General features: G+C 46.7%; 1 protein-coding gene across 5 annotated transcripts in view; it reads right to left on the bottom strand.

The window, feature by feature from the left end:
* The window catches only part of LOC134342867 (solute carrier family 12 member 5-like), a 1,196,244-nt gene that overhangs the window by 48,965 nt on the left and 1,127,813 nt on the right, over positions 1-19,466 (bottom strand). For all 5 annotated transcript variants that reach the window (XM_063041525.1, XM_063041526.1, XM_063041527.1 and 2 more), the window contains exons 12-13: positions 17,651-17,825; positions 7,257-7,375 (exon numbers count right to left, since the gene is read on the bottom strand). In XM_063041525.1, the coding sequence (XP_062897595.1) occupies positions 7,257-7,375; positions 17,651-17,825 (294 nt within the window). The remainder of the gene's footprint in view (positions 1-7,256; positions 7,376-17,650; positions 17,826-19,466) is intronic.

Below are 19,466 nucleotides of genomic sequence, written 5' to 3'. Positions count from 1 at the left end.
CTCGCAGTGGCCACCCATTTTAATTCCACTTCCCATTCCCATTCTGATATGTCAATCCATGACCTCCTCTACTGTCGCAATGAGGCCACACTCAGGTTGGAGGAACAACACTTTATATTCCGTTTGGGTAGCCTCCAACCTGATGGCATGAACATTGATATCTCCAACTTCCGGTAATGCCGCACCACCCCCCCCCCCCGCCCTCTCCTTCACCATTTCCAATCCTCTTTTCCCTCCCTCACCTTATCTTCTTGCCTACCCACTGCCTCCCTCTGGTGTTCCTCCCCCCTTTTCTTTCTTCCATGGCCTTCTATCCCCACCTATCAGACTCCCCCATCTCCTGCCCTGTATCTCTTTCACCAGTCAACCTTCCAGCTCTTTACTTCACCCCTCCCCCTCCCTGTTTCACCTATCACCTGGTGTTTCACCCTCCCCTCCCCCCACCATTTAAATCTACTCCTCACCATTTTTTCTCCAGTCCTGCCGAAGGGTCTTGGCCCAACTGTACTTTTTTGCATAGATACTGTCTTTCTTTCTTTATCATTCTTTTTATTAATTTTTAAAAAAGTACATATATACAAACAAGAAGAGGATTATCTCAGCCATCTATATCGATAACAATACATATAAAAGGTAAAATAAACATTATCAAGGTCATACATAGTGTTAATCTAATAGTATATAATAAAAAATAAAATACTCAATTCTCCTCTTATCATTTCATAAAAAGAGAAAAAAGATAAAGAAACTTTAATAATTGTATATATAGGAAAAAAACCCACTATTCTCTACAAACAAATACAAAAAATAATAAAAAAAGGAAAAAAGGGGACTGGGCAGCCCATTTTGAGAGTAAAGCAAGAAAAAAGAAAAACTTTCTGATCGAGTCCAAAGTTTCGAGAGAGTAACTGGGAGTGCAATAAGTCAAACCATATGAAAATATTGAATAAAATATTCTTCAAATTCGTCAAATTTAAAGGTTGTATCAAATGTCCAGCTTCTTATTTTCTCTAAACTTAGACAGGACATAATGGAGGAAAGCCAATAAAAAACAGTAGGTGGATTAGAGTCCTTCCATTTATCCTCCAGGATTTTGTGTCTGTTGCTTGGATTTCTAGCATCTGTAGATTCTCTCTTATTTGTGATAGCAGGTCCACAACTCACTAACCCTAACCGTATATCTTTGGAATGTGGGAGGAGATCGTAGCACCCAGAGGAAACCCACACGATTATGTGGATAACATATAAACTCCTTAGGTGATAATTGATCAGTGAAAGCTGCCACTATAAAGGATGCGCTGTTATGCTACTGTGCCACTTGCTTTATGAAAACAAAAAGCATTTCAAGATCTTTAGCTTAAAAAATACAACGTAAAATCAGAAACATGACCTGAATGATGTCTACAATTAAGGGCTAAAATTGGTCAGTTACTGGAAATGAGCGTACATTCCAATCTACACACACAAAATGCAGGAGGAACTCAGCAGGCGAGGTAGTACTCTTTTCCATAGAGGTTGCCTGGCCTGCTGAGTTCCTTCAGCATTCTGTGCGTGTTGCTCGGATTTCCAGCATCTGCAGATTTCCTCTTGTTTGTGATTGGATTACATTCCAGTCTATGTAGCTTGCATGTTAATTCTGTGCTCCAGTTGTAGGGGAGGTGCAGTATGTTCTGCCCAGCACATTCACTGGTGAGGGTTTTGGAGATACTTGTCTGGGAGGCAAGGAAGGATGGCACAATATGGGACTCTTCCCTGGAGGACTTGGTGGAGGGTTATTGGTTACTGGGGTTTCAGTGGGCTGAAAGGCTTGTTCTGTGCTATATGACTCCATGCCTCCATACTCACCTGGATTTCCAAGTTCGAGAGCATGGAACCACGCCAGTGCAAAGGCTTTTCCACTTTAAAAACTCTCTCCTGCACGGGATTCTTCAAGCAGTTGACATCATGAAAAACTGCACAAATCTGTCATTGTTGGCTATAGCAGACAACCAGCCAGTCAGTCATTATTTATTGCTGTCACGTGTACTGAGGTACAGTCAAAAGCTTTGTTTTGCATGCCACCCATACAGATCATTTCATTGCATCAGTACATAAATGTAGTACAAGGTAACACAAGAACAGAGTGCAGAATAAGGTGTCGCAGTTACAGAGAAAATGCAGTGCAGGTGGACAATAAGGTGCAAGGCATTGACAAGGTAGATTGTGAGGTCAAATGTCCATCTTATTGTACAAGAGGTCTGTTCCATAGTCATATAACAATGGGATAAAAATTGTTCTTCAGCTTGCTGGAACATGGGTTTGGGCTTTTTTTATCTTCTGCTTGATAAGGGGGGAAAGGAGGGAGAATGTCTTGGGTGAGTGGAGTCTCTGAATATGTTGGCTGCTTTACCAAGGCAGTGAGAAGCTGTAGGTTGTAGCTGGAAATTAAGACAGATGACCAGGCGTGGTGAAGATGTGAAACATAGTGACACCCTTCAAAGCACCAAGAGCAGCAAATGCATCTTCAATCCCAACAACTGCACCGATAGCCTCATAAATGGAACTGGGAATGGAGGTGTAACAGTCCCAGGACCCACAGGTGCTGTTGTACCTCCATTTCCAGGTTCAGCCCCCACCTCCCTCATCCTGCCATGTGCCTAACACCTCACCTCAATGGTATCCAGCTACCCATTCACAACAATGGCAACACCAAACACTGACACGAACATTCGTCTCCATATTGTGGGATAAAGCAGAGCAACATAGCAACTGGTAAAGGCTAATTGGCATGAGGCAAGTGATTGGAAGAAAGTGTTCTCACCACAGTTGAAGTGGTTATTACTGAGATGCTGGTCTGCAGTGTAGCCAAAGCCACCAAAGATAACAATATATTCATAGGGATTCCTTCTTCAACATCACACTCCTCATTCTGAACTCTCCCAGATTTGCAAGCTACCGATTCTGTAAGCACATGGTTCTTAACACTTCCTCACTCCTTCCCTAACCAAACACGAACTCCAGGTCACCATCAGCTAACCTGGCCAAAGAATAAAAAGAAATCTAACACGTGCACTGCTCAGTCCAGACGCTGACCTGCTGCATAATTTGAAGTTTAGTTTGGAGGTGGAAACTGCAAGTGGTGGGACACAGGGCATGAATGATCTCCTAAATGACACACGGGTTCTGATGCAGAGGAATCAGATTAGGAAGATGAAGCTGCTTGCAGAAGAGAGGCTTGACACATTGACAGGTTCTTGGAGAATCTTCAAGGAGATCACATGTGGCAGAAGAAATCAGCATCCACCTTCAAGGACTCCCTCATCGCCATGTTCTCTGCTTGCTACTACCATCGGGCAGAAGGTCCAGGTGCCTTAGGTCCCACATTGCCAGGTTCAGGAACAGTTATTACCCTACAGCCATCAGGCTCCTGAACCAGCATGGATAACTTCACTCGCCTCAACTCTGAACTGATTCCATAAACTATAGACTAATTTTCAAGGACTTGACAACTCATATTCTCAGTATTATTTATTTATTTTTTTAAAAACGTTTTTAAATTATTTGAATGATTTGCCTTTTGCACATTGGCTGTTTGTCAGTCTTTGATACTTATAATTTTTCATAAATATTATCATTTTCTTTATTTTTCTGTAAATGCCTGCAAGAAGAATGAACTTCAAGATAGAATATGGTGACATACAGTTTATGTACTCAAGATAACAAAACTGCAGGATAGTTAATGTAAATCCTGGAGTTGATCCTTTGCAGAAGGAAAAGATGGGGGATTCATTAGAGCCCTGACTAGGAAATAGTGCTTCATGGCCTATTGTAGCACAAGAAGCCATTGGATGACTGGAGTGGGAGTGGGACTTCTATCATGTAGGAAGCTAATGTGGATGCTCTGGCTGCTACCATGGTGGTTAAAAACATAGAAACGTAGAAAACCTACAGCACAATACAGGCCCTTCCGCCCACGAAGCTGAGCCGAACATGTTCTTACTTTAGAAATTACCGAGGGTTACCCATAGCCCTCTATTTTTCTAAGCTCTATGTACCTATCCAGGAGTCTCTTAAAAGACCCTCTCGTATCTGCCTCCACCACCGTCGCTGGCAGCCCATTCCACGCACTCACCAATCTCTGCATAAAAAACTTACCCATGACATCTCCTCTGTACCTACTTCCAAGCACTTTAAAACTCTTCCCTTTTCTGCTAGCCATTTCAGCCCTGGAAAGAGCCTCTGACTATCCACATGATCAATGCCTCTCATCATCTTATACACCTCTATCAGGTCACCTCTCATCCTCCATCGCTCCAAGGAGAAAAGGCTGAGTTCCCTCAACCTATTCTCATAAGGCATGCTCCCCAATCCAAGCAACATCCTTGTAAATCTCCTCTGCACCCTTTCTATGGTTTCCATATCCTTCCTGTAGTGAGGCGACCAGAACTGAGCACTGGTTCTGCAAGTCCACATTCAGAGAGGGTGTCACAGCGTATCCTGTGGATGACAGGTGTTACATTATGGACGTGTGCCTTCATCTTCACTTCCTTCATATTCTAATGCAGACAAATCAGATTAGGATGGATGCTAAGGTGCTTCTGCCAGTGAAGGAGTCTTGAACAAGGGGACATACAGTAGTTGCAAGAGAAGAGGATGGTCATATAACACTCAAGTTCAAAGTAATTTCTTCTTCCAGAGGGTAGTGAATCTCAGAAGTTTTCTACCCCGGAGGGTTATGGAGGTTAGGTCTTTAGAGGTACACATTTTTTGAAATACTGAGAATTGGTGCAGAAGAGGATTTGAGATCAGCTAAGCATGAGTGGCAGGGCAAGGTGGCTTCTCCTGCTCTTAACCTCTTGTGTCTTCGTGCTCTTCTGCAAGGTCCTCTGGCTTTTTGAAAGGAGCAAAAGACGTGCAGTGGAGAGCAAAAGAATGGGGAGGTTTCTGGATGTAAAGTAATTCAACTGCCTTCTTTCAGGATGACCTTATTTATGATACCAATACCAGTGTTCCATCAGAATCTATATGAGTACCAGCATTCTGCTTCTGTGAGAAGGCACAGACAGTAACTGACCTGGAGGCATTTGAGGTCATGTAAGGAAATATGATATTGATGTTCCAGTCTATTCCAAGTAATTTCTTCAGCCTTTGGTTAGTGGTTTTTGACTGACTTAAGGCTACATCCATGGTGGTCTTCAATGAGGACCTTCTTACTGAAGATTTCTCATTGAGCTCCACACGGGAAAATTTTGCTCCAGATGTGGTCTTTAGTTAGAATCCCTCCTACTCTTTGTAAATTATCTGCTAGTTTTCCTTGACATACTCTACTCAAAATGAATTGCCATTAACGCATTACATCTAGAAGCATTGGGTTTATATGGAACCTTCAAAGTCGACAAGACTCAACTGCCTTGAGTACGTTCAGTCAGAACTGCACTTCCCACTCTCTTGGAAGAGATGTGACTGTATCATTGAGACTCACAAACAGAATAGATCACATCCCACTGACCCTTCATTTTACCAAACAAAAATGGAAGAGATAAACAGCATGCACAAGAAAAAAAAGAAACTGGAACCAGTTACCAGGGAACTTAAGAGGTTCCACATAGTGAACACTATAATCTGTGAAAGACCTATTTTAGGTTAACTCTGTTGGAATTAATAGTGATTGCTTTTGAGAGAGAAACAGATTTATGCAAACATAATGTTGAGTTTCTTGTCCTGATGAAGGGTCTTGGCCCAAAATGTCAACTCGTTATTCTTTTTTATAGGTGCTGCCTGACCTGCTCTTCCTCCAGCATTTTGTGTGTGTTACTGTTGAGTTTCTCTGTTACCTCATGAAGTACATGGTACAGAAGGTGCCCTACTTGGCTAGGCCAGCTGGTATCTCCCTTTCTTGCATTCTCCACTCTGTATCCAAAGCCTGATGGGAAAATTATTGCTCTTGCTTAGATGCTACAATGCACTGCTATCCCAGATCTCCACATGGCCTGGTGCTGGAGCATGGGCTCAAATTCACAGCAACTGATCCTGTAGATAGGTGGCCAATGGGAAATGTGCAGGCATAACATGCTTACCTGGAGAAGGGAATTAATTAGACGATTCATGTCATTCCAAAATATATCCAATCTCTCTTTCTCTCCTGCTCCCCCCGTGTGATCTCAGTTGCTTTGCTCTCAAACCCACCACCAGCTCTTGCTCTACCACTCTCCTCAACACTTTTATACTGGTTATCACCCCTATGTCCAGATGAATGGTCTCAATCTGAAACATCGACTCTCCATTTGCCTCTATAGGTGCTGCCTGACCTGCTGAGTGCTTTGTTGCTCCAAGTTCCAGTCTCTTGTGTCTCCCACACAGAACAGAACTTGCAACCAACATTGAAACAGGTCTGAGCATAACTTATGAATTTATCCTTTCGGAACGGAATGTAATCAGAATTACTCTTCAAATAATAATAGGCACTCAACAGTCTCATGAGACCATGGATTTGCACCTTGGAAGGTTTCCACGGCGCAGGCCTGGGCAAGGTTGTATGGAAGACCAACAGTTGTCCATGCTGCAAGTCTCCCCTCTCCACACCACCGATGTTGTCCAAAGGAAGGGGACTAGGGCCGATACAGCTTGGCACTGGTGTCGTCGCAGAGCAATGTGTGGTTAAGTGCCTTGCTCAAGGACACAACACGCTGCCTCAGCTGAGGCTCGAACTAGCGACATTCAGATCACTAGACCAACACCTTAACCACTTGGCCATGCACCAACACTTACCGATATAGAACCATTCTGGCTCCCCTTTTACCTCTTCTCCTCACCTGCCATCACCTCCCTCTGGTGCCCATTCTCCCATCGTTCAGTGTCCTCTCCTATCAGATTATTTCTTTTCCAGCCCTTTACGTTTTCCACCTATCACCACCCAGCTTCTTACCCTCCTCTCTCCCTCCCTCACCCTCCCATCTTCCCCCTCACCTGGCTTCACCTATCACCTTGCAGCTTGTACTCTTTCCCCTCCCCCCACCTTCTTCTTCTGTTAGCTTCTTCCCCCTTCCTTTCCAGTCCAGATGGAGGGTCTCAGCCCGACACGTTGACTCTCTATTCCCCTCTACAGATGCTGCTTTACCTGCTGAATCCCTCCAGTATTTTGTGTGTGCTGCTATAGATATAAATTATGGGGCCTACTGAGAAAGACAGCTGGGTTCCCAAGTTTGCAACAAGCTCTGCACTGAAATTCAGCCTGGTAAGATTGGCCTTCAGATTGCAGGGTGCATTTGTGTACGTACATCGAAAGGATGGGGGCCACCTCATCCAGAGAGGCAATGAGAATTCCTGTTTCACAGATGCACGCGGTCAGGAGCAGGGCCCAGGTGGGTTCGCCGTTTGCTTTTCCGTGGCCAAATACCTGAGAAGTAGAAACCAACAAGGTAATGTGAGCCAAAGGGAGAAAACCGACACATGCTCAGGAACTAGTGAGTCATCATAAAACAGTATGGCATTCAAAAGCACCTAACCGTAAGAAAAAAAGGTTCACTCTAGAGGAAATTAATCACTGATCTCCTTGCAGTAAGGAAGGATGAGAGGAGGCTTGATGGAGCTGTTCAGGATGAAAAGAGGCATAGATCGAGTGACTTTGTCCCATGGCTAATTCTAGGGGCATAATTTTGAGATGATTGGAGCTAAGTACAGGGGAAGGGTTGTTTTTTTTACAAAGAGGGTGCTAGGTGCGTGGAACACCCTGCCAGGGGTGGTGGGAGAGGCAGTTAGGTTTAGGGCATTTAAGAAACTATTAGATAGGCACATGGATGATAAAAGATGGAGGGGCTATGTGGGAGGGCAGAGTTAATTTGATTTTAGAGCAGGTTAAAAGGTTGGCACAAGGGCCTGTATTGTGCCGTACAGTTCTATGCTCCATGCTGCATATTCTACACCTTCCCCACACCATTGCTCTCTTGCTGACTTAGGATTTGACATTTGTAAATCCTTGTTAAAAGTATATGTTTGTTAGTTTCTGAATAACTAATAATTTGACTAAATGTAATGGTGAGATATAGAATAAATCAGTGCACATTTATTTATACTCTTTTGGTTACAGTTTATCAGAACAACCTACATATTTTTAAGGTCTGACATTAACTAGCAGTAGGAGATATTTTATTCTCCAGTCACTTGTCCACCAATATTTGCACAGTATGACAAACCCACATCCTGATTAGGGTTCGGGTGTGGGAGGGATCTGCTGATTTTCCTTTCATTTGTTGCTCTTCACATTCTCTGAGGGCAGACATCTGCACGGTTTTTTTTGTCAACAGTTGTTCAAAATATCTGTCAAATAGACTGGACCCAGGAATTCCACACTTTTCCTTAGTTATATCTCCCATCTATGGAGAAAGTAAAAAAAACAACCTGTGGAGAATGCTTGTGTGCTGAAAGGGGAAACTTGCAGAGGGAAGATGAGGTGAGCTAATGACTTCAGACGTCACTGGGCCACCGCATTACGCCATCTCCAAAAATATACAGACTGATTCCTTTCCCCTGAAGCTGGTGGCTTGTCAAAATCAACCAAAGGCCAAGGACATTAGATGAGGAAGGATGGGAGTGTCGGTTAGAGGAAGCGATGCTCTGGAAGCCCAATGACTGTAGTGATCAGCAGCTTTGGAAGGCTCTGGTCTGGCTGGGGCGCTCTGTGTGTGTGTGTGTGTGTGTGTGTGTGTGCGAGAGAGAGAGAGAATGTGTGTGCGTGTGTGTGTGCGTGCGTGTGTGTTTGTCTGTGTGTTTGTGTGTGTGTTTGTGTGTACATGTGTGTGTTTGTGTGTGTGTGTGTGTGTGTGTGTGTGTGTGTTCATACCTGGATGATCGTTGTCCGAATATGCACAATACTGCACCTACACTTGTGTACATTTGTGCATGTTTGCACAATGTGTGTCTCCCTGTCTGTGCATGTGTTTGAACATGCACAAGTACGTGTGCATATGTATTGTAAAGGATTACTCTTTATGCTTGTCGAATGTCTCATCATCTCTGTGGTTGAATGTAACAGAACTAGCAGCAGGAGCTTTGATTACTATTATGGGAATACACAGTGACAATGCAATACTGTAGGAACAGCAGGAGAGTTAGCTGACCACCAGGGGTGAGACTGGTGAAGAGCGGTTACAAGTGATGATTGGTTCTAGTTCAGTGGATTGAGCTGGTGCTATGTACTGGTCCACTTACTGCACCATTTCATATCAGTGGAAGGGTATAAAATAGAGCTTTCAGGGGACTTGGAGTCCATATCTTTTTCGGGTCTTCACCTTCGGCCGAGTTGTAAACAGCGTCGCGGATCAGCAGAATGGGAGGAACGCTGCAGACAGAGGGTCCTGCGAGTATTTTAATGCTTGCTCTGTTCTGTCCTAATAAACATAGCTTAGTAGTTCTAAGTATTGGATTGGTATTGGTGTCTTTCTGTCTCATCGAGTATGATACAAGAACATATTGCTTTAATGAAATATTTTGGTGTGGTCGGCAAAGCATGTCACAATGGAGGCACTGGGAACAGACCCAAATGCAAGACACAGACACTGAAGTACAAGGGACAGGACTTGACTAGAGTAGGGATGTGACAGGATACAGGCAAGGAGCACGGACAAGAATGCAGACTAAGGCTTGGACCCCAAGCCAGAGACTGGACAAGGACCCAGAACCTGGGTCTTGCCTTGGGCTCGGGCCCCAGAACCAGGCATGGACATGACATGACTGCAGGACTGGAGGCTGGGGTCTTGAGGCTTGAGCTTGGAGACAGGCTTGGGGTCTTGAGGCTTGGAGACAGGCTTGGGGTCTTGAGGCTTGAGGCTTGGAGACAGGCTTGGGGTCTAGAGGCTTGAGGCCTGCAGGCTGGGGTCTTGATCTTGAGGCTTGGGTATGGATTCCGAGCCAGAAACTGGACAAGGACCCAGAACCTGGGACTTGACTCAGGCTCGGACTCCAGAAATAGGCGAGGACAAGATGAGGCTACAGGACTGGACATGGCTTGGGCGAGGAACTCCTGGATTGGGCGAGACACAAGGACAGGTAAAGGCACATGGACAGGACTCGGATAGGACTGGACTAGGCACAGACTGGACGAGGGCCTCCAGGAGCACGGAGCCTTGGACTAGAAGAGACAGGAGCACGGAACACAGAGCCGGGACCCCTCCTTGGGAACAGGATGTAGGGCTGGGACTCATACACATAACACTGAACATGAAGAGACGGATCCCAACACAAGGTGGTGGCAAACAGCCAGACCCACCTAGTGAAGGCGTGGACACAGAAACAGATCCCAGCACTAGGTGGCAGCAAACGGCTGGATCCCCCTAGCGAAGGGGTGGACACAGAGAGACAATTCCACACAACGAAAGGCAGTTCCTTATCTTGACCTAACAAGGCTTCGGTCTTGCTCCGGCGGTAAGACTTAAGCGATACAGGCGGGGTATGCAGGCCGGGTATCCAGGCTAGGTGAGCAGGCAGAGATTCAGGCAAGGGGAGAAAGATAGGGAGGGGAACAGGACAATCCAGCCCTGGTTTGCAGAGGTAATTATGTCTCAGCCCCAAAACGAGAAACGTGCCCACAACAGAAACTGGGGAAAACCAGAAATCCCGGAACGAGAAAACATGGACGGGACCGTGAACTGGAACACGGACTTTCACGGACCGGCCTATGACAAAGGATCTGGCAGGTGCGATAGGAAGCACAATGTTTAGAAGTTCAGAGTAAAAAGGAAGACGCCCGTGTGAAGGATACTGAATACCGGAGTGAACTGATAACCCCGCTGGGGTGGGGACCCGGCCAATTTGCTGGGGGACTATGGTGTGCCGGTGGATTAGACGGACAAGCTGAATCCCGGAGTGTTAAAAAATACGACATCTCATGTCACCACTAAAGGGGTTAGGGTTCCCGAACAAGGTGGTGAGCCGGAAGCTAGCCACCATTATAAAAAAGCAACACGAGACATTCTGTCGGAAAGAGGAGGATCAGGGGAGATTAAACGTGAGGTGGCGGCCGCCAAGCCGACGTAGACCTGAGCTAAGTAAAGTATGTCGAGATCGCCCGCCGCTTGGCCAAGATCCGGCAACGGGAAGCGGCCCGAAGGTTTTATTTGCAACCGGACCCGAAAGTCCGGGCTCTCATTTTATGGGGCAATGAGCCGGATACTTGGGTTGCGGATATTTGGGTTGATGGTGATCCGGAGGAGAGGGTAGAAAGTTGCCGTCCTCTCTACCACCAACTAGAGCTACTGCGTCCACAGAAACATGGTCAGAATGATCTCCCTCACTAAGCGCCCCTCAGCCTGCGGGGACTTGCAGCCCACCGGGGCAACATATCATCCTTTCAGCCTGTGGTCCACGGCCCGCTTGCTTAATGATATTGGTCATTGACATAAAAAAGGTTGGGAATATCTGAGTGGAGACCCAAAATGGTGTCCACCTCGGCGATGACTAAAGGCTACTGCTCCAGGGAAGGGGTGGAGCTGGGGGATCGGTACAGACAGAAATCGAGGGAACCATTACCCAGTGTAATTGCTAAGGATATGTGACGCGGCGGGTGGTGGAGTGACTTTGCCCATCTGGGAAATGGCTGCCCTGGGAAGATTGTCATCAGTTCACGGGGGACGGTCGGGGAGGAAAGGTCTTTGTGGGACAGGGTAACGGCCGCGGTAAAGGTCAAGCACCCCCCCCCCCAAGAGAGGGATTTAAACTCTCGAGAAGAGTGGATCACAGCGGAGGAGGGGACTAAAGCTCTCCGCCAGTGGGACCTGATCACTGGGATTTATGAGGGTGGGGATGGCCCGCCGGAGGATCGAAAGTTCACCTCGATCATGGTAAAAACGGCTACTCCCCTATCTGCCTCTTTTTAGGGTCAGTGGAAGGGAGGACAGTAGGGTTGGCTTTAGGGTTCTTGGAGAGGTTGGAACGTGTAGAAGGGGCTCATAGCCAGGTGAGGAAGATAGAAACGCAGAACGGAGGGGCATCCCGTCTGACCCATAGGGAGATGTTTTTGGCCCTGCTCAAAGCAGGCATCCCGGAGAAGAGGATAGGTGGGATACCCACCACTGCTTTGTAAGCTTTAGGTAAAGTCCATCGTCAAAATAAGAAGGAAGAGGAGTTGCGGGGAAGAGTGGGGAACTTAGCTGATTTCTCAACCAATGGGGCGAAGGATCCCTCCTTCTACGCCTCTCTTGAAGCGTTGGAGAAATCTCTCCGAGGCCAGTAGCAGCGGGTGGCGATCTCCCGCCCGCTTCTGCAGGGGTGTGACGAGGACTCCGGGCGCTGCTCAGTAACCCTTTCCCAGCTGGGAGACCTGGGTCCTTACGTACCTATTGCGGTACATTAGGGAAAGGGAAATGTACACCATCTAGATGCTCACAGTTCTCACGACACAAAGGAGACGGCACACAACACTGCAGTTGAAAGAGCTGCTCAGATAATGACCACCATGGTGACTACAGAGGAGATCGGGGTCGCTTGGCCGTGTGGGCACATCAGAAGAGTGGGCATCTGGGGTCAGAAAGAGTAAGAAAATAGGCAGAGGCCCGAGGGTTGGCGCTGATATGTGATGAGGCTAAGACAGCGGCAGTAATATTGTTCAGCATGCGAGCAGGTGAAGCCAAGGCGTTGGTTGTTGGGCCCCTGGGGACGAACCTGGAGCAGTACGGGGGGCAGGCCGGATTTGGCAAGTGGACAACTTGGACTCCAGACCTGCAGTTCAGGGAGGGTCCCGCTGTCCCGAGTGTCTGACTCCTCCCCCACCTTAAAGTAGGGCGGGGCCGCCGGAGATGGGGTAGATGGTGGCTCGGGGGGCCGGGCAATGCGCGTTGGGTGGAGCTACTGGGAACACAGGGAATGCTCTGTCTGAACACACAATGATTAACTAAAAGGGAGTGATAGTGCCCTTCCCTACATTGCAGAAATGGCCATGACATTGCTGCTGCTCCTCGTTACAACAGCGACGGTGATCTCGACTAGTACCTTTCTCAGAATGTCGTACGAATTATGCTTATCGTCTGAACGTATCGAAGTGTTGCGTTTGTCCTCAGATTCCGACACACTCACGATCAGTGCATCAGAATCCGGGAGCAACTGCTCCCCGTCCCTCACAGTGACGCCGGATACTGGGCATGGAGTGAACCCGTCATGAACTTGTCTGGTGATGGGACTGTAAACGGGGTCTAAGGGATGGTGTGTACCGGCATATGATTAGGGTAAGACTAATGTACCGATGTTGAATGTAGTACCGTGATCCGAGAGTAATTGCCATTGCCGTTATGATGGGTCGGTTCCAATGCGAAATAGTGCAGTGCAGTGCTACTGGGGACATACTATTTTCGAGGCAGGTTTGTTTCCCACGTTGAATGGCACATATTGGGTGTGCAGCTCCCGGGGAGTTACCCTTGGCTTCCCACGGGCTGTTCTGGCTGTAACTACCTGGGGCATGTCGTGCCGTATGTGTATCACATTGATGGTCTGCCCGATCACCCGACGTACGAGTCAAAACAGGGGCATCACGGAGGCCGATCGGTTCTGGATGACAGCTTTCACATAGTTATCAAGGGAGGGGCCTCGGACGGAATAAAATGACATTAGATTATATCCTAACAAAGGAAGGAGGTACCTGCGCCATTGTAGGCCAGGAGTGCTGTATATACAGTATATCCTTGATGAGATAGAGAATATTATAGATTTGGCCCATATCCAATGGCCGATAGATGAGAGACATGAGATAGGAGATGAGTTCTATGTTACAGCCCAGAAGGGAGTTGGTAGCCCTTTGGAGCGCCAGAAGGCTGATGCGCTACCGTAGTGCACTGGGTGTTACTACAGCCACTTTGCTCTTATGTTTGCAAACACGAGGAAATCTGCAGATGCTGGAATTTCAAGCAACACACATAAAAGTTGCTGGTGAACGGGCATCTCTAGGAAGAGGTACAGTCGATGTTTCAGGCCGAGACCCTTCGTCAGGACCAACTGAAGGAAGAGTTAGTAAGAGATTTGAAAGTGGGAGGAGGAGGGGGAGGGATAGAGCCAAGAGCTGGATAGTTGATTGGCAAAAGGTATATGAGAGGATCATGGGACAGGAGGCCACGGGAGAAAGAAAAGGGGGGGGGACCCAGAGGATGGGCAAGGGGTATAGTCAGAGGGACAGAGGGAGAAAAAGGAGAGAGAAGAAGAAGAATGTGTGTATATAAATAAATAACGGACGGGATACGAGGGGGAGGTGGGGCATTAGCAGAAGGTAGAGAAGTCAATGTTCATGCCATCAGTTTGGAGGCTACCCAGACGGAATATAAGGTGTTGTTCCTCCAACCTGAGTGGGAGAGATGCTGCCTGGCCTTCTGCGTTCACCAGCAACTTTTATGTGTGTTGCTTTTATGTTTAGTAGTTTTGCGATTTGCTGGTAATATGGCGGGGCGTTCGCGGGGCTTGATTTGATGCCTGCGGGACGGATGTAACTGGATGGCATTCGAGGAGTGGAAGGTGTTGTAAAGGGTTAATCTTCCTGTTTGTTGAATATCTCACCACCGCTGTGGCCTTGAGATTACAGAGCTGTCTGCAGGAGTGTTGATTACTATTACAGCATGAAAATGCATACTGTGGGAACAGCAGGACGGTAGTTGAACGCAGGTGGGACTCGCGAAGGGTGGTGACAGGAGATGATTGATTTAGTGGTTTGAGACTGGTCCATTTATTGCAGCATTTCATATCATGGAAAGGGTATAAAATAGAGTGTTCGGGGGGCTTGGAGTTATTTTTTAATCGGGGTTTCGCTGTCGGCGGGTTGTAAACAGCTCCGCGGATCCCCCCACTTTCTGCTTTCTGCAGAGATCGCTCCCTACGCGTCTCCCCTGTCCTCTCCACTGATCTCTCTCCCGGCACTTATCCCTGCAACCGCAACAAGTGCTACACCTGCCCCTACACCTCCTCCCTCACTACCATTCAGGACCAACCAATCCTTCCAGGTGAGGTGAAACTTCACCTGTGAGTCTGTTGGGGTCATATACTGTGTTCGGTACTCCCGGTGTGACCTCCTGTACATCGGTGAGACCCGACGTAGATTGGGAGACCGCTTCGCCGAGCATGTATGCCCTGTCCGCCAGAAGAAGCGGAATCTCCCAGTGGCCACCCGTTTTAATTCCACTTCCCATTCCCATCCCGATATGTTCATCCATGCCCTCCTCGACTGTCGTGCTGAGGCCACACTGAGGCTGGAGGAACAAAACCTTATATTCCGTCTGGGTAGCCTCCAACCTGATGGCAGGAACATCGATTTCTCTAACTTCCGCTAATGGCCCCCACCCCTTCTCTACTTCCAACCCCTTTTCCACTCCCTCACTTTATCTCCTTGGACTCACCTTATCACCCACCCATGGACTAGCTCTGGCGTTCCTCCCCCCTTTTTCATTCTTCCATGGCCTTCTGTCTCTTTCACCAATCAACTTCCCAGCTCTTTACTTCATCCCTCCTCCTCCAGGTTTCACCGGTCAGCTCTCTCCCTCCCCTCCCCTTTTAAATCTACTCCTCAGCTTTTTTTTTCCCAGTCCTGCCGAAGGGTTTCGGCCCGAAAAATCGACGGTGTTTTTTTTCCCCATAGATGCTGCCTGGCCTGCTGAGTTCCTCCAGCACTGTGTGTCTGTGTAGGCAGAATGGGGGGGGGGTGTTGTAGTGAGAGGGGCCCGCGCATACCTAGGTAAGTATTTTAATGTCTGCTCTGTTCTGTCCTAATAAATGTGGTTTAGTAGTTCTAAGTAGATAATTGGTGTTGGTGTCTTCCTGTCTCATTAAGTATGACCCAGAACCTGTGCTTTTAACGAGACAGCGTACAGTATAAGCTCGTGTGTTTTTGTACGTCTCTGTGCTTTTTAAGTTCACAGGGAAGGTCTTGGGGACTGAGTTAGGGGTCGGGTTAGGGTTTAGGAACAGTGACGTGGGGAGTTAGGGATTCCGCTCTGTGCTCCGAGTTCGAAGGCTAGCGTCGTGGAAGGGTGGCGAAGGATATGCGCAGTCCGGGCCTCCGCTCCACGCTCAAAGGCCAACAAGCCATGGTAGGAGGAGGCAGGAGTTCGAGCCCGGAGTTCAGTGCCCCGTCATCCACTGGTCTGGGGGTCAATAACGCAGATCGGGTCCCGAAAGGCGATCGGTTGTCTGCAAGTCATAGCGCGATGGCTGAAGTCTTCAGACTAGGCTAGGGGCCCTGTCCCGTCTGACCGTGTGTGTGGAGGGAAGTAAGGGGTTTGTTTCGCTATTGTTGTTTTGTTGCTTGTTGTATTCAGCATTGTTCTGCCGAGCACTGTGGCATGATATGTTGGTGTTGGAATGTGTGGCGACATTTCAGGGCTGCTCCCAGCACATTCCTCGGTGTATCGGTCGTTAACGAAATTATGGATTTCACTGTACACCCAGTAGCCACTTTATTAGGTACATCTGCTCATCAATGCAAATACCTAATCAGCCAATCAGGTGGCAGCAACTCAATACATAAAAGTATGCTGACATGGTCAAGAGGTTCTGTTTACATTCAGACCAAACTTCAGAATGGGGAAGAAATGTGATCTAATGACTTTGACGGTGAAATGATTGTTCATGCCAGATCCAGTGGTTTGAGAATCTCAGAAACTGCTGATCTCCTGGGATCTTCACGTCCAACAGTCTCTAGAGTTTACAGAGAATGGTGCAAACAACCACAAAATTAATCCAGTGAGCAGCAGTTCTGTGTTACTAAGAGAGGTCAGAGGAGAATGGCCAGACTGGTTCAAGCTGACAGTAAATCAGATAACCATACATTACATCAGTGGTGCGCAGAAGCTTCTCTGAATGCACAGGGCCTCAAAACTTGAACTAGATTGGCTACAGCGGCAGAAGACCTTGACCATACACTCAGTGGCCACTTTATTAAGTACAGGCGGTACCTAATAAAGTAGTCACTGAGCGTATGCTTTGATGTACATGTAATAAATAAATCAATCTGTGTTTGTGTTGTGTATTTTTAATGCACGCACATGTGTTAGGTTGTGAGTGGCCAGCCAGGAAAGAGAGAGGTTTTCTCTAGACATCTGTGTCTGGGTTAGGCTCGAGGAAGAGGTGGGAGGTTGCTGAATGCAGAGGAGTCAAGGTGTTGAAAGAGGATGGGGAGGCAGAGCCGAGGAGGTTCCTGGTGATGGGGTGGTGCAATTCTGTTGGAATTGTGAGGCCAACCAGACCCCAGATCAATGGCTGGAAAATCTCCTTGAGATGAGGAATGTGTTAGGGGAATAACTGCGTGGGAAACAGAGCTCCGAACATTTTACCTCCTTAGAAACCTTCCCAATATGGCACTTCAGGAGACAAGCTGTGTTGCACTGGGAATGCTCCACAAGTGATGCCCGAGAAGTGCGGCCCAAGTTTCCTTGCAATATTCCAAACCGAGTATCATCATCAGATGCCCTCCCATGGAAAATGTGATGTACAGCTGATAATGGGATGTGCCTCATCATGTTTAAACCTGTATGTGATTTCCCATCTCTTTATCTAAGGTCCGACATCCAGTATCTCAAATCCCCATGACAGGAATCATCAGTGTGCACAGTACATTTTTTCACAAAACCAACACAGCACATTGTTTTGCAGCCTCCAGCATCACCCTCCTTTTCCTCTCAGGGGAACAACTAAGGCAGCCCATACATACCCTTAGGAAGGGCACGATCCCATCTCGAGAGATGGCCTGTAAGAGCCGAGGGGCACCTGTTAGGCTCTGAAGACCAGCACCACATGTCGAGAAGAATGAGCCAATCACAATGACCCAAGGGTTTGGCCAGGACAATGTCCCAATTACAAGATTTCCGTTCACAGCTTCTCCAAATCTGGAAAAAACAAACACTACCGTTTACAAAGTGGTTTAACACAAATTCGGTTGTATATGACTTACCATAAAAATGCTTTAACCTGAAAAATATAATTACAGTTAATAACATCTCTTGTTGAAGTAGTCCATTCATAGTTACAATTCATCTTTCACTTTGTCACCCACTTCTGAAGTATAAAATGTAAACTAAAATTGTCCATTACAAATGCGCAATTTGAGTTTATCTTATATTTCAGAAGCGTGGTACAATGAACGTGCCTTTCTCTTTACAAATGATGCTGGATTGTTTGTACATTATTCAGTTCTCATCTTGTATTATTTAATATTTTCTCAAGAAATTCGCTGAAATATGAGTGTGTTATGCGATCATTTCCATTAGGACACTTCCAACAGTGCATCTGTGGAAATTTGTTTGATGACAAGCATTTTTTTTCCTGTGCTGTTTGCTCTTGGGATGATGGGGATCTTCCTTAAACTATGCAGTACCTCTTAGTCAGTTTTGGTTTTTGAGTTGGAATTGCTAGGATTTGGATGAAGAATTATTGGCATATTCTCCTAAGTCTGGTTCAAAGATGGTCTTGCAGATGATTGGATACCCAGGTCCTGATGCCCTTCTTGGTGGTAGAGGATGTGAATTCTACTCTTATTTGGGAAGTCTATCCAAGGCATTTTGTAGATGGTGCAGAGATCATCTTCAGAGTGTTGGTCGTGGATGGAAGAGCTAAGAGGGAGGACTGTGTATCAATCAAGCAAGCTGCCTTGTTCTTGAAAGGTATTTATCTTCTTGCGTGTTGCTAGAACTTCATGCACCCAGTCCATTGGGATACCCCATTAATCTATTGATATGTTCAACAGAAGCTGGAAATGCTTTGGGAATTCAGGAACATAGTCACTCAGAGAAGAATGCTTCGACTCTGATCAGTCTGGTGAGTGACATTTCCGGTCAATAACAATCAATCACGAACGTCTCCTCCTCCTCCTCCACATTAGGTGCTGATGTGGTGGGTGCTGGCAACTGAATGTCAAGGGAAAATGGTTAGACTCTCTGCTTTGACATGAACATTGTCATCAATGTTACTTGAAACTTGTCATCTCAGACTTGAATGCTGTATAGATACCATGAAGAGTTGTGAATAACAGTGAGGATTCTGTAATCATTGGTGAATGATTCAGCTGAAAGCAGCTAAAGATGTTTTGGCGGCAGATTCTGGCCTTTTGTAGAAGTGTGACTAGCCTATGCATTCGAACATATATCACACATAGATTGAACAGTGTGAGCACAAGTAGAAATTGTATCTGACAGTAGATTTTCATTACCTCATCTCTTCTCACTCTGTGTACTCTTACTAGGCAAGTCCATCAAATGCAAAATTTAGTTTTATTTTATGTTTCTGAAGTGAGGACCAAAATGAAATGGGAATGTGCCTTTCTCTTTAGAGACACTGAAAGATGTTTTGTACATCATTCCAGTTTGCTTACTTCTACATGGCAGGCCCATCAAATGTCTTCTAGGGGGAACCCAAGAAGGTAAATACAGATGGGTGAATCCCTGTTGTGGCTTGATGACAAAATCTGCACGGGTGAAGAGTGAGCCCTGGTCAAAATTGCTTTTGGAATTGTTGTGTCTTTGTAATTACGT

The sequence above is a fragment of the Mobula hypostoma genome, chromosome 2, assembly GCF_963921235.1.
Source record: "Mobula hypostoma chromosome 2, sMobHyp1.1, whole genome shotgun sequence".
NCBI classification, from domain to species: Eukaryota; Metazoa; Chordata; class Chondrichthyes; order Myliobatiformes; family Myliobatidae; genus Mobula; species Mobula hypostoma.
Note: the sequence above shows the minus strand (reverse complement) of the source record. Positions and strands in the feature narration are given on the sequence as shown.